The sequence below is a fragment of the Xiphophorus maculatus genome, chromosome 4, assembly GCF_002775205.1.
Source record: "Xiphophorus maculatus strain JP 163 A chromosome 4, X_maculatus-5.0-male, whole genome shotgun sequence".
NCBI lineage: Eukaryota > Metazoa > Chordata > Actinopteri > Cyprinodontiformes > Poeciliidae > Xiphophorus > Xiphophorus maculatus.
In genome coordinates, this window is record NC_036446.1 from 30,700,627 (window position 1) to 30,714,485 (window position 13,859).

At 41.9% G+C, this 13,859-nt stretch overlaps 1 protein-coding gene across 2 annotated transcripts in view; it reads left to right on the forward strand.

Moving 5' to 3' along the window:
• The window catches only part of cdh8 (cadherin 8), a 149,756-nt gene that overhangs the window by 120,087 nt on the left and 15,810 nt on the right, over positions 1-13,859 (forward strand). For both annotated transcript variants that reach the window (XM_023332724.1, XM_023332723.1), the window contains exons 7-8: positions 297-544; positions 10,942-11,078. In XM_023332724.1, coding sequence (XP_023188492.1) covers positions 297-544; positions 10,942-11,078 — 385 coding nt within the window. The remainder of the gene's footprint in view (positions 1-296; positions 545-10,941; positions 11,079-13,859) is intronic.

Consider the following 13,859-nt stretch of genomic DNA (forward strand, 5'->3'; position numbering starts at 1 on the left):
CTAAGCAGAAAGAAACACTAGTCGAAGGAAGAGTAGATGAACTAACACAAGAAATAATTAGAATGACAAAAGCTAAGCAAAAACAAAAATAAGCAAAGAAATGATGAAAAAAGGAAAGGAAAGCAAATTAAATTAAAAAGTCCAAACAACAACAGATTAAAACAGTGACATCACATTTAAACACCTACTCTGTTCGATAACCAGAGAAGTCCCCGTCTTATACATTTTACCGTGGGACTGATGTGAGTTGAGGATGAGCGTCTCTTTGACCCTCTGTCTCCGTGTTCTCCTTCCAGCCTCTGGACTACGAGAGCAAGAAAGCCTACACACTGAAGGTGGAGGCCACCAACGTCCGCTCGGAGCCCGGCAGCGGCGGGCCCTTCAAGGACACGGCCACGATCAAGATAGTGGTGGAGGACGCCGACGAGCCTCCGGTCTTCTCCAAGCCCATGTACCTACTGGAAGTGAAGGAGAACGCCCCCGTCGCCACGGTGATCGGGAGGGTAGCCGCCAGGGATCCGGACTCCTCCGGGAGCCTCGTCAGGTAAGGCCGCCGCCGACCACGAGCTAACGACTGAGCCCTTAGCTTTCACCGCCGGACCGTCTGCCACTGCCTCGCCACGGCAACCTGTGAAAGAAAAAGCTCTTTAATATCGCTTTTAGTAAAAACCGGAGGAAGGTCTTTCTCGGGCTATAATGACTTGTTTTAATAAAGGGGTTGACACCGAGGCATCCAATAAAAGTTCTTCGCTTCCCTGACCTTTGGAAAACGTGGTAGTGTCTCGGGTGGTGAGGAAGCGACCTCCATGATTGCGGTCATTTCCAGGGATGACGGAGGGAAGACAAAAAAAAAAAGAAAAAAGAAGTAGTCGATTACGAGTGAAAGAAAACCCAACTTTCTCTTCCAGTGTGCCGGAACAGAGTACCTTCTCCTCTTGTGTGACTTATTCTTGGAAATACCACAAGGGCACCTTGAGGACAGGTTATACAGGCAATTTCTCTCCCTCCACTTTGGCATTTCATTAATTCTCCAGTGACTTGCTGACCGCATTCCCGGTACAACACTCAACAGGTTGTGTGTAATTGCCTGGCGAGCAGAGAGCAGGCTGGGTTTCAGAGATTGGTTGATGCTATAGAGCAGGACTGGTCCATTCTACTTTTGCTTCTTTTTTCCTGTTTTTTCTCCTCCTCTTTCGCATTTCTGGCAGCATTCTCATGTATAGAGATGAAATTGCCACATGGAGGAATCCAGCCCTCAGGTGGCAGCACACCGTCTCCTCTCTGTGATACAACATCTTTAGAATCTTTTCTCAAAGTTCAACACAAACATTCTTAGATGTTTGTGTTGTAGCTGTATCTAAAGGAGGAAAACAAATGTATTCTTTACAAAAAAATTAACTTTATATCAAATTCGGTGCTTCACAAACATGCTCTGTTTTTTGATTTTGGTTTTTTTCCCCCATTCCTATTGAAAGAGGAAGTGATTAAATAATGAATGAGTGTGACTGCAGATGGCATCACCCTGCTGCTGAGAAGTTTTTGTGCATTTGCAGCTATAAATCTGCCCGCATATAAACAGCTTAAACTGGGTCATGTGCTGCCATCCTTATAGACAGGGTTGCCTGAATAGAATTAAGGCCTTAAAATACTGAAACTTTTGATTTTTAGTCCCGACTCTGCCGAAATATTTTAAACTTATTTTAAAAGTGGTATGAAAAAGTATTTTATCTGTCAATGTCTATTAATCTGAAAAGCATTACAAATGGATTTTTTGACCAATTACCAATCTGACCTGAAAACGATCCGAAACCCGAAAACAAAAATGCGAGCTCTAACTTTGGAGTGGTTTGTCTGGGATCTCTACACCTTCAAAGATCTCAAACTTTCTTAAATGTTCACTTTTTAATTGTGTATACTCTTTCTCACCTGGAGTGGTGGACTCGAAAGCCTTCCCACACCGATGGGCAGCCTGCAGGTGTCTCTCATCCTTGGGATTGCGTTAAAACACACGCAAGCCGCTTTGACGTCACTTAAAAAGTAGCTCACGCTCACAAACGGTCAGTTAATCTGATGTTCGCTTAGCAAGATCTCCCTGTTAAGATTCCACTTTCACTAACATATTTTTCACTAACATATTTCCCATTTTGGCTCGCTACTCGTTTTGTGTACAGAAACGTACGTTGGCACGCTTAAACGTAATTTAAAAGTGTGCGTTTCGCTTGCTACCTCCGCCCTCAGGCGGATGATTTCGAGAGCATCCATCACAGATGTTGAGTGCTTTCTTTGGGGCTGTCGACGGGGGGTGAGATGAGACAAAGTATTGTCGTGCGGAGGCCCTGAGACGATGCATCAGCCTAAAGCTCAAAGACAGTTTGATTGTACTTCCAGTCACGCTTTGTATTAGCCTGTAAGTCTGAGCGCCGCGCTGATAAAATGATTACAGGGCCGGGAGATTTTAATCCTACAAAATATACTGGCTGAAAGAGAGCCGTACCCTCAGCGAAGCCTTTTTATAACATCACAGGTGTTTCTTAATAATGAACAGCCTGAGGGCGGGGGGGAAACCCTCGCCAGATAACAAGCCAAAACTCAAACTTTGGCTCTGCCATTATTAGATATGATTCTGTAAGGAGGATAAATACGCCTGTTCGGTTATGATGTATTTGTCTTCACGGGCTTTTATGTATTCAGATCTAATATTTTTTCCATAAAACCTAAGAAAAAAAAATTTAAACTAAATATGAGAAACAACAGTGAATATTTTAGCATGTGCTCTGACGCCAGGCTCGCCTTTACAATTGAATTACATTACATTCAGGGTAAGTAACAGTACGCCTACATTTGTTCGGATTTCTTCTGGTCGTCAGATTTATGCAAATATGCTCAGTTTCCAAAAGTGACAATCAAACAGGTTATCTATTCCGGACAACGATATAGATTGGTCTACAAGATATGTAGAAATGTATTTATAACCATTCAACTTTTTCACGTTTTCATGGCAGAGCCACCAGCTGTGGCGTATTTTACGTGACAAACACAAAGTGAAGACAATGAAAATCTACTTGCTGCTGGTACACTTGATTTTCCCCACTGTGGACATTAAAGGACATTCCTGTTCTGTTCTAATGGAGTTCTTCACCTTCTGAGTCACTTGTGCAAATATTTTATTTTAATACATCTTCTCATCTTCAGTTTTTGCTTCCATTTACCAGTCAGTTTCCTCTCTAAGGAGTAAAACTACTTTTAACTACAGAGGGACAAATAAAGGACCATTCTGTTCTAAAACAAGTTGTTTCAAACCAAACATGAATCTGTGGATTAAAAAAAAACTTTTTTTTAACCCACAGATTCTTGTAAACAAGAATATGATCAATGTAGATGTATTTAGCAGCTGTACTGTACCATTTTGTTTCTGGTAATTTTGTATATTATGTTTTTATGTTTTTCAACTACAGCAGTAGAGTAGCTCAGACTGGTTTGTTTTCTTTCTTCACTATTTAGTAACCGACTTGAGTCGTCAGCTGAGTAGCATTTTCCCATCTGCGTCTGTAAAGCTGATGTAGACAGAGGTTTACTACTTCGCCATTGATATAGGAGCTTTGCCCACGTTTTTCAGTTGCTCTCAAACATCAGTGCCGTAGCTTTAGCTTGTAGCATTACAGCAGCTAGCATGTGGCTTCCTTCTGCATTCCCTTTTTTCCTGTCCAAGTGCCTCGTAGGCAAAGTCCTTCCGACTGCTTTGCTGTTTGACTTGTCAGCTAAAGAGATTTTTTTTCTTTTTCTGGATGTACTCACCATGTTAGAGTTTTAAACTTCCAGCGGCTGCTCATAGGGGAGCCCAGGGTGTGAGTGTCTGTCAGCGGGTTTATGCCCACGTTCCCGTAATCCCAAAAGACTTGAAGTTGTTACTGCAACGAATGGAAGTTCTTGAAAGTTTTGACTGAACTTTCTCAATTCAAAACCTCTATTTGCTATTGAATAAATAGACATATGAGCTTAACAAAGCAAAAAAAAATATATATTTTTTGTTTTTAATCTGTCATTTTAGATTAGTCAGATTGGAGTAAAGTGTTATTCTAACCATTCAGCTCTCCAGTGTTTCAGAAACCCCTGACCACTCATGAAACTTTCATAGAAATATGAGCTGTGGACGCTGACGTTAGCATTGGGGACGTCTGTGTTGCTGCTACATGTTTAGCATTGAGATGCTGTATTAGGATCGAATAGCTTTGCTTGAACAATAGCTTCCCATCAGATCATTTTTTTAAAGCAAAAATGAACCCCACTGGGCCAAGATAAGCAGCTTTGTTGTCTGTTGCTGTTCGCAGATGTCGCTTGTCCGTCAGATATACGGGTGTACCAGAAACACCGGAATGCAAAGGTTCCAGCTCTGGATCTTTGTATCTAAAGGTCCCGAGCTGGAACCTTTAGATACAAAGGGTCAAATTTTACCCATTGAAATCGATGTAATTAATTAATTGAAATTCATTTAAAGTCCTGACCCTAATTTTTGTATGCCAAAAATGTAAGGAACTATGCATTATTTTCATTCCTCTTCACAATTATAAACAACTATAGGTTGGTCTATCAAACAAAATCCCAGTAAAATATACAGAAGCTTAAATTTGTAATATAGAAAACAAAAAAGTTGAAAAGTTCATGGGGTAGAGATACTTTTGCACTCGATTTAAAAACTTTCAAAAAATAAAAACGGCAAACAATTTACTTTTTTGAAAAATTTATACCAGACTATTAAGACAACATATTTTTCTGTTTCCTGGACAGTGGCAGTAGTTTGTAAAGACTGACCTGTTCATGAAAAGCACCAAAAAAATATACCAGCATTACTGTTGATGCCGTCCAGCTATCATTCGCGATAGCTCTCGACTCGACCCCCTCTGATTAGAATCGCTCGCTGTCTTAATCCCCCCCACCCCTCTGCCCGGACCAGGCCAAGCCAGACTGAATCTAAAACACTTGCGGGCGAGTGCTCTGGTGGGCTGCCATGTCCTCATTCCACTCAGGAGACAAACAACCCCTCAGCTGTACTTAATGCATCCAACCAATAACCTTTCAGGTGCTCTCATGAAATACTCCCCCAGAGCTGTTTCTCCCCAGAGCCTGTGCTCTTTCGTTTTCTACCTGACTGATAACAGATAAAAAGCAATGTGACATCTGGCAGTCTCTAGGACTGTCTGAAAGAAACTTCTGGGTTTTAAAGAAGAAACTGTGAGTTTAATTTCCACCAAAACTATCGACCATACTGGTATTTTTTCCCCTCTGTTTTTTATTCATTTCTTCCCCCCCTGACCCTCATCCCCTCCCTGTGTCTGCGTGGATTTCTAGGAACATAATAGCTTGTTTCTAGGCTATGCTAGTGGACAGCTGACATGCAGCATATGGTATTACAAGTACATGAGCCAGGTTTGAAAAAAGAAAAAGATATTCAATGTTGGCTTTTTTTTTATTCTCTCCCACTGGTACATTCCTTTTTGATAATATTTTTTCATATTTTTTCTTATGTTCTATATAGATTAGTTTGGACCCTCCCTCTGGCTTGGGAGCCAACCTGAATAAAATACGGTGTACAAACATAAATGGTCAGCATTCAGGCTACAGCTAAATTAGTCCTACATCTGTGATCCTCCCGGAGGAATTACTGGCCTAATAGCAAGTAGGAAATGTCACGGGCATTTTGTTCTCTATGGACAAAAAATAAAAAAATAGGCTTGATCTTTCCCCCCCTCCTCCTCCAAATTGTATGACCACTGGGATGCAAACAATAATATATATTCATAGTCTAAAGACCTAAACCTCAAAGGCACACACAGATGTTCTCCTACCTGCTTAAACTTGCAGCACAAACGCAAATATAGAGCAGGACACCTCTGTGTTTTGTATCCAGTAGCATACTTAAATAACTGTTGTTTAACTGATAAAGATGAATTACTACTTAGTTCATTACAAGTAAAATACAATTCAGTTCTCTCTGATTCCAAGTTAAGTAGCACCGGGGCCCCCCAAGGTTGCGTCAGTTCGCCTTACCTTTTTATTTTGTACACAAATGAATGTGTCAGTTCTCAACCCAATCAGTCTATTATAACATTTTCAGATGATACTGTTATTTTGAGTCTTAGACAATCCTGACAGTCATAAAGCTGCCGGAGATAAGTTTGTGTTTTGGTGTGACTCTCATAAGCTACAGATAAACACCTCAAGAACTGTTGATTTATTTCTGGATCCTAAATCAATCAGTGACCGGAGTCCCATAGCCGGACATGGCTCCTCCATCAAACAGGTCACATCTTTCAAATATTTAGGTGTGTACATAGATGGCAATCTGAGTCGGCGCTCACATGTGACAACTGTATGTGCTAAGGTTCACCAGCATCTCTATTTTCTTAGACGACTTTGATTGTGTGGCGTTTCTAAAATCATAATGTTGATCTTTTATAGGGCTATTGATTTAGAAATGTTACTGTTAAATTAAAATCTCAAATTAAAAGTCTGGTGAAGATGGCGAGTAAGATCATCAACACTCTGGATCCATCTTCTCCACAGCACCTGTTTGAGCAGGCGACCATCAGGCGAGCTCAGAACATCTTGCCTGATGGGTCACATGTGCTCGCATCAGAATATGTCCTCATGAATTCAGGGAGAAGGTTCAGGATCCCCCTGTGCAAATATGACAGTCTGAAACATTCATTCGTACCACTTTCCATTAACTTAACAAATGACAGACTGGCGGCGCCTGGACAGAGTAATAGGAGGTCCAGACGGTGACCAAGAGTAGCATGTAGAGGATGTATTGTATGTGAATGGAAATGGTTATGGGGATGTACTGCCGATCTGACATTTGTGTTTTTATGTATTTTTTGTTTTATGTATTTATTTATGGTTATTGTCCTTTTGGATGAGCTTTTATTGTTGTATCCCAGTTTTGCATCTGCTTCCAAGACAAATTTCTCCTGTGTGAGACTAATAAAATGATCTTATCTTATTATCTTATGTTAAAGAGGAGCGGCAAAAGCAAATGAGGTGGATTAGCCGTGCTATCCAACTGATGATGTCGTCCAGGACTTCACTGTGAAATATCATCAGAACCTGCCTGAGCTGCACGCATATCATCATTTCATAGTCATGGAACTGTCATACAGCAACATTCTTCAGTCAGAGGCCTCTTCAGACGTGATGCGCGACTGACTGTTACCAGAGACAGTAACATTTCCCTTTCGAGTAAAGTTTTTTTTTTAACTGAATTTGAATTAAATGTAGAATTCAATGCAACACCTTTGTTGTACGCTCTTTAATATGGGATGCAATTTTTTTTTGCCTGTGAAATTACTTATTTTTACAGACAGAGTAGAAGTGTTTTATAAAGAGGAAGCTTTGATGGAAATCTAAGCGAGTTGCTGACAGGCAGCATAGTTAATGAGGCTTAAAGACTGCAACCTGCAGAAGCTCCAACAGAGAGAGACGTCCTGTTTAACTGACAAGTAGTCTGGGAGGAAAGCTGTGCATTGAAATGTAAATAAAACAAATAACCATCTCCACGGTTACAAAAAAGAGCAGCTTTTATGCCAAGCTTTCGGATTTTCCTAAGATGGGAGGAAGCTGAATAGATCTTAGCCGAGTCATTCAACTGAGCCCAAATATTCAAAACATTTGGGCTCAGTTGCCAGAGACAGTAACATTTCAGTTAGGCCGTTACGTTTAGCATGTTCGCCGATCAGCTTTTAACGACTCCGTCCAGAGAGAGAGAGAGAGAGAAACGAGGCAACGACGCACGCCAGCAGAGTCTGTAAAAGTCGGAAATGATTTTTTTTTTTTTAAATCTTTTTTTTTTTTTTTTTGCTCTTAATTCTTTGCACGTCACGTTGTCAGCGTGAGTGGCAGGTGGCAGAACATTTCAGGGTCTGTCTCCTTGCCTCCACGTGAGGCTGTCAGAGCCTGACTGGGATCCACTCAGTCTGCAGGAGAGCGGCTGCTCCCAGGTGGCTTGCTGCTGTCTGCCTGTCTTGAAAGTGCTCTGCGTCTGCAGGGCGTAAGGCTGGAGGGGTTGGGAAGTGTTGGGGCACAGACAGAGGGGATGCGGGTTGGGGGGTGAGGGGGAGGATCCTCATGGACCTCTACCAGCCCTGCCGTCTGGAGGATTTTACACCATTTCATCTCAAAAATGGAAATGTCACGCCTCGGTACATCTCCCCAACAATTGGAATCTGGGCCAGTGGTTTATTTATTTCATTCCCTGCCATTCTTGAATAAGCAGCACCCTCCTTCACATAAACAGTTGTTGAGAGTTTGTCTGGTGTTCTTTCTCCATTTTTCTTTTTTTTTTTGCTTTTCGCCTCTGTCCTCTTTCACCACCTCTGTTTTTATTTCTTCAAGTAAAATACAGCCGAGCTCCTGCCAACAGGTCTGCGCTGATAGGGATAAGCAGCTCCAATGTGAGATGGTATGAAACCCAGGTTGAGGAAGGAAAAAGAATGAAAACAGGGGGCAGCAGGGTGCAAGTGTTAGAAAGGGTGTGTGTGTGAATGGGAAGAGCGCGAGACCCATCTGGATTGAACAGAAAAAAAAAAAAAGGTGACGACTGTGAAGGAGGACATGAGAGTGAGACGGCGCGAGATGAACAGAGACAGCGTGTCCCCCTGGAGGGAGGAGGGGAAACGGGGGGGTTTGGAAACAGTTGTGCAGTACACGGTGTAATTAGCTCACGTGAATCACTGCGGCTACATGCGTCTGTGTGTGTATTTTTGTTTTTTTGTTGTTTTTTGCGGTTTTTTTCCAGTGGCAAGTAGGCTGTTTGTGACAGCCGCGCACAATGGCGAGCGCGACGTGTGGAAACCAAAGATGACCCATAATGACAGATTCCTTTCGAGCCAGTTTCTGTGTGGGCTTGTCCCGGGAATTGGCGGCCATGCGCGCTCCAACATGAAAGAGCAATTTCACACCTTCAAGTAGCTCTGGAAGAATCCTTCTTTTTTTTTTGTGCGTTCCAATTACATACCCTCTGCTTTAGTGTTTCTCTGCAGAGTTTATAAATTCTACCAGGCCTTGCATTAAAGTCGTAAACTTCTCGGAAAAATAAATCAGTGGGTCACAGATCCAAATTGTTGGAAAAATGTCCACCTGAGAATAAAAATGTTCCCAATCAACAGAGCAAAAAGCCCATTTTTTTCCATTATGCAGTAGCTATGGTCCAACAATTGGAGTGAAATCATATGAGCTGGTTATTTTGTTGGGCTAGCTGCTTGGTTACTCGGGCTGTGTTGAGTTGTAGCAGACATGCTAGTTCTAGCTTGCTAACTGTAGTTTTAAAACAGTATAGACATAAGAGTAACAGCTCTACATAGATGAAAATATTTCCTGTCAGATTTCTACAGTGGTGGGCACTGCTAGCTAAAACATTAGCTGTGCTAACCCTACAGCACTAGTCATCAACATTACTCCCGCTAACACTAAAGAGCTATACCAAGGTTTTATTCAGCAGAAACTACTGCTAAAGCGCTAAATTCAGCGTTGTTGATACCCACCATAGGGCTTTGGTCAGAAAGTATCCCAGGACATCAGTGGAGTTTAAACTGCTTACTGTTCTGCAGCGATGCATTCTGGGTACAACATAAATGTAATTTGCTGCACCGCATCACAGTGGAGGACGTGTTTTTTGACGTTAGCTGAGAAATTAGCTGCCCACCTCTGTCAGCCGTATGTGCATCTGCAGTTCAGTACCTCAGTGCAGCTTTTAGATCTAGCCTCAAGCTAAACCAGTGAAACAAAATCAAATACATATAAATACAACACCTAACCATGTATTTTAAATACCATAGACACTTTAATTTCTCTGAAGTTTGTTCACTGAGTAAACCTGCTGATTGGCATTAGGTCCAAATTTCTATCCAAGTCCATGCTTGACTTTGGTCATTTCTAATTTTGATGAATTCTTTAAATTTATCCACAAGAGTGATTTTAGGGGAAGGTGTATGTGCTAAATACATTCAAAGTTAGCAAAACCGCTAAAGCGGAAACCACATACTTAGCTTCACAATTAGTGGAAGTATGCCCACCACTGGAATAGTTGTTGTCTTATTGCCAAGCAGTGAGCAGAAGTAGGTTGCTTTACTTTATAATATGCTAAAAAAACAAAAACAACAAAAAAACAACTAAATGAGTATTCTGTATTTTTGGTTTTAGTTGTGTATCAACACCACAAAAAAATCTGACATACTAGACTCTTTTCCAGGCTGTGTTATTCCAGCTGCAGCCTTCAGAGGTGTTGCTTTTTGCGGTTTTTACATAATGTGGCATATTTGATTGAACACCTTTGTTTACTACCTTGAAACCTGGATTTTGTTTTCAGTTAAGCTTCTCAAACTGTGAGAATCCCATAATGGCCCCTGGCTAACATCAACACATTGCTGCTAAAATCCAAACAAGAACACTCTTAACACACAGGCCATTGGTTAATCTCAATTCTATCCATTATCGCTCGTCTCACACACACACACACACCCACCCTGTTGTGTTGTGTGTGACACTTTGCTGTCCTAACTCATTAATTCAAAGCCTTTGGGAGCCATTGAGTGTTGGGAGATGCCAAACAGGGTTAACAGCAGCACATCTCTTACCCTGACACACACTCAGATGTGCTAATGGTTGCTTTGTTTTGTGTGTGTGCGTGCGTGTGTGTGTGTGATTGGAAATGGAGCGCTTCAGAGACGTCATTAGGCTGCTGTGCTGCTCATGTGAAGGCCATAATTATTCCTCAGATGATAATTATTGATTTGTCGGCGTTTTACATGCCCACTGATCTACAGGTTCCTCTCGATGAGCGGGGTTCCCCGTCGGCCGCGGCAACCGGAGGACCTCAGAAGATGCTTGAGCGGAGCTGCTCGCTCCAGCGGTCCGGCTCGAATTTCTGATGTTTGCGTTTCTTCTCAGGTACTTCATCGATCGGCACACGGATCTGGAGAGGCAGTTCAACATCAACGTGGACGACGGGAACATCACGCTGGCCAAGCCGCTGGACCGGGAGACGGATATGTGGCACAACATCACAGTAACCGCTACAGAAGTCAGTAAGTAGGGGCAGGCGGGGCGAGTCCTGGTGCCACACAAAGCTGTTACTTAGCTGCTGAAGGAGGGCTGTGTACTTCCAAACACTTTGAAATAGTAGCTGAGGAAAATCTTCTGCAAATTTACAGCTCCCAATTAAAGGGATATTTAAAGGGGTTTTGTTTAAGGGAAGTTATGTGAAATTATCTTTGGAAATAGTTTGACGTGTAGGAAAAGGATGAGGAGTTAATCCACCAGATCAGCTGCATCAGAGTAGAGAGAAAGAACAGTAGAGAGAATACAAGACAACACTGTAACAGTCTAAAGAGAGAGAAAAAAAATGTCATACGCGTTTGAGGTTATCGGTTAGAGGTTGAGCTAACCTGACCATGTTCACCGTCCACATTAGTCCACATTATTAACTTTTCCCTTTGGAACCCATTTAAAAAGACGTGGAGGAAAAACTAAAACTTTACAGTGAAAAAAAGAAAGAAAACCTTGTGCTGTGGATGGGACCGAAGTCCAAACCAGCCAAGGTTTTATTCAAATTAGCTCATGAGGCAGTTTGATGCTGTGTACACGTCCTTAGCTTGTTAGCTTTCCACCACTTTGAGGAAGCATTTGCATTGGCTAAAAGCTTTTTTACTGCATTAAAAAACTATTACTGATAACTTCACGGAACCGCACTACGAAAGCAGAGCTGTATGTTTAATCTACTTTTCTTTTCAAATAATTATATCCTACTGTCTAACATTAGCATAGACTTTGCATATAAAAAATATATCCATTTTTATCAAATACTAACTGACTCCATGTACCTCTATGGAAAAAGTTGTCTTGCTGAAAAATTAGCATCTTATATTCAGTTACAATGATCATACATAATAAACCACAAATGATGATCAGAGTTTTTCACTGATTGAAAGGTCCAACAGCAAAAGGTTGACAATAGAGTCAGTGGGAGATGAAGTACTGCATCAAATCTAAAGTAAAGAGTAATGAAAAATCAATGGGCAAATAAACGAATACAAGAAGACCTTATTATTTAAGGCAATGAAACAAGAATGAGTTTTTAAGTTTAGGGTTCATTTTGAATTAGTTACTCTTTGAAGGTGAACATATCCAAAGCATACTTTAAGTGTTTATTTGTAAACACTTAATGTATGTAATGTTAAAGTAGGAGAATATTCTACTCGATGTTCCTAATTATTCTGTAAAAACGAGCTAGAAGTGTTTCTCATCCCATTGTCCTATGCGGTTCTGCAAGTCATCAATTAGACACTCATCGGCATGCAAGATAAAAAAAAACAGACAGAACATGCTCTCTCCTCTTTTTTTTATGTTTTATTTTTTAACTCCTCTCAGTTAAAGGAATCGCTGACCTACTGCTGGAAAACCTCCGTTAAACAGTTTAACCGCTCCGGGAGCACGGCACAAACAATTAGCCCGTGACTCCGCAGAGGCATTAAACGCGTTAATTTGCTGAGTTTTGATTGAATTAAACGGCCCAGCGCTCAATTTGTGGAAGTGCAATAACATTAAGACATATCAAATAGACTGTTTTAAAGACATGCTCCGGAGTGGATTGCTCCAAACGCCAGGCATCCATTACAGATTAAAGAACATCTGCGAAGCACAAAAAAAGTCACTGACGATGTAGAAAATCTTGCCGGCAGAGCTACAAACAGCTTCAACCGTACGCAAGGCTTTATTTGCATACAGATTGTTTCAGGGGGGCTGTATGATGTGATAAAGCTTAATGTACCCCTTTAAGCTATTGGGATAGAAATTGACTCAGCTTGTAACTTTTCTGTCTGCTTCTGCCGTATCTCTCCCTTGCTTCTCGTTCTGGTCCCGTCCCGTTCTTCCTTTAATCAAAGGAAACACTCGTTAATTGTTGGAATAAATCAAAGCCCCAAACACTGTCACAATGTTTTTGGCCGTGGAGTTAAAGACGAATTCCCCGCAATCCACGCGGCGCCCCCTTTTCGAGCGAGCCGAATGTGTTTCACTCGATAAGCCCCCGTCGCCTTGTCACGTCGTAAGCCCCCACCCCCCCCGTACACTGCAGGCATGTCTTCCTGCCCCTTGGCAAAGTAACTGTGGCTTGAGATAGTGGCATCTCTAAAAACACCTAATAGGAATTTGCCAAAATGAATACGGCGGTTTTTGCTATTCTTCACGGTCGGAGAGTAGAAGGCGGTGTCTCCTCTGGCGTGAAAGGGAATAGATGTGTTTCCCCGGCTCTATCCTGGTGCCATTTGCCACCCAAACTGAGGCTCGTTCTGCCGCCTCGCACCAGTTGACGTCTGACTAATCAGATTCTATTCCCTGTCTGCTTGGGGGAGGGTGGAGAGGGGGTTGGTGGGGATTGGGTCCCCTCCTCTCTCTCCACTTTAATCCATCTATCACTGTCTATCCGACTGTCAGTTTCCACTCACCTTGCTGTTTACCTCTTTTTCAACTTGCCTTTTAGATAGGCGGAGGGCCTCGACTTTCACAGGGCCCCGCTCTCCGCTTTGGTTTCATTTGTTTGTTGAAAGACAAGAAATGCAGATCAAATCGAATAATCCCAGGATTCCTACCAACTGCAGTTGTATTAATGCAGTATGTGTGGCGGCGTGTTCATGTTACGACAAAAGAATGCGACCGTTGTTGCCTTCAAAAACCAAATGAGTTCAGAAAATGTGCTATGACTTTATTACTATGATCTATGAGTCAGAATGAGATTCTCATGCTATGGCGCTAAACACAGTTTCACTGTATCGCGATGATTTCATATATTCACCTTCCTAAAATAATGG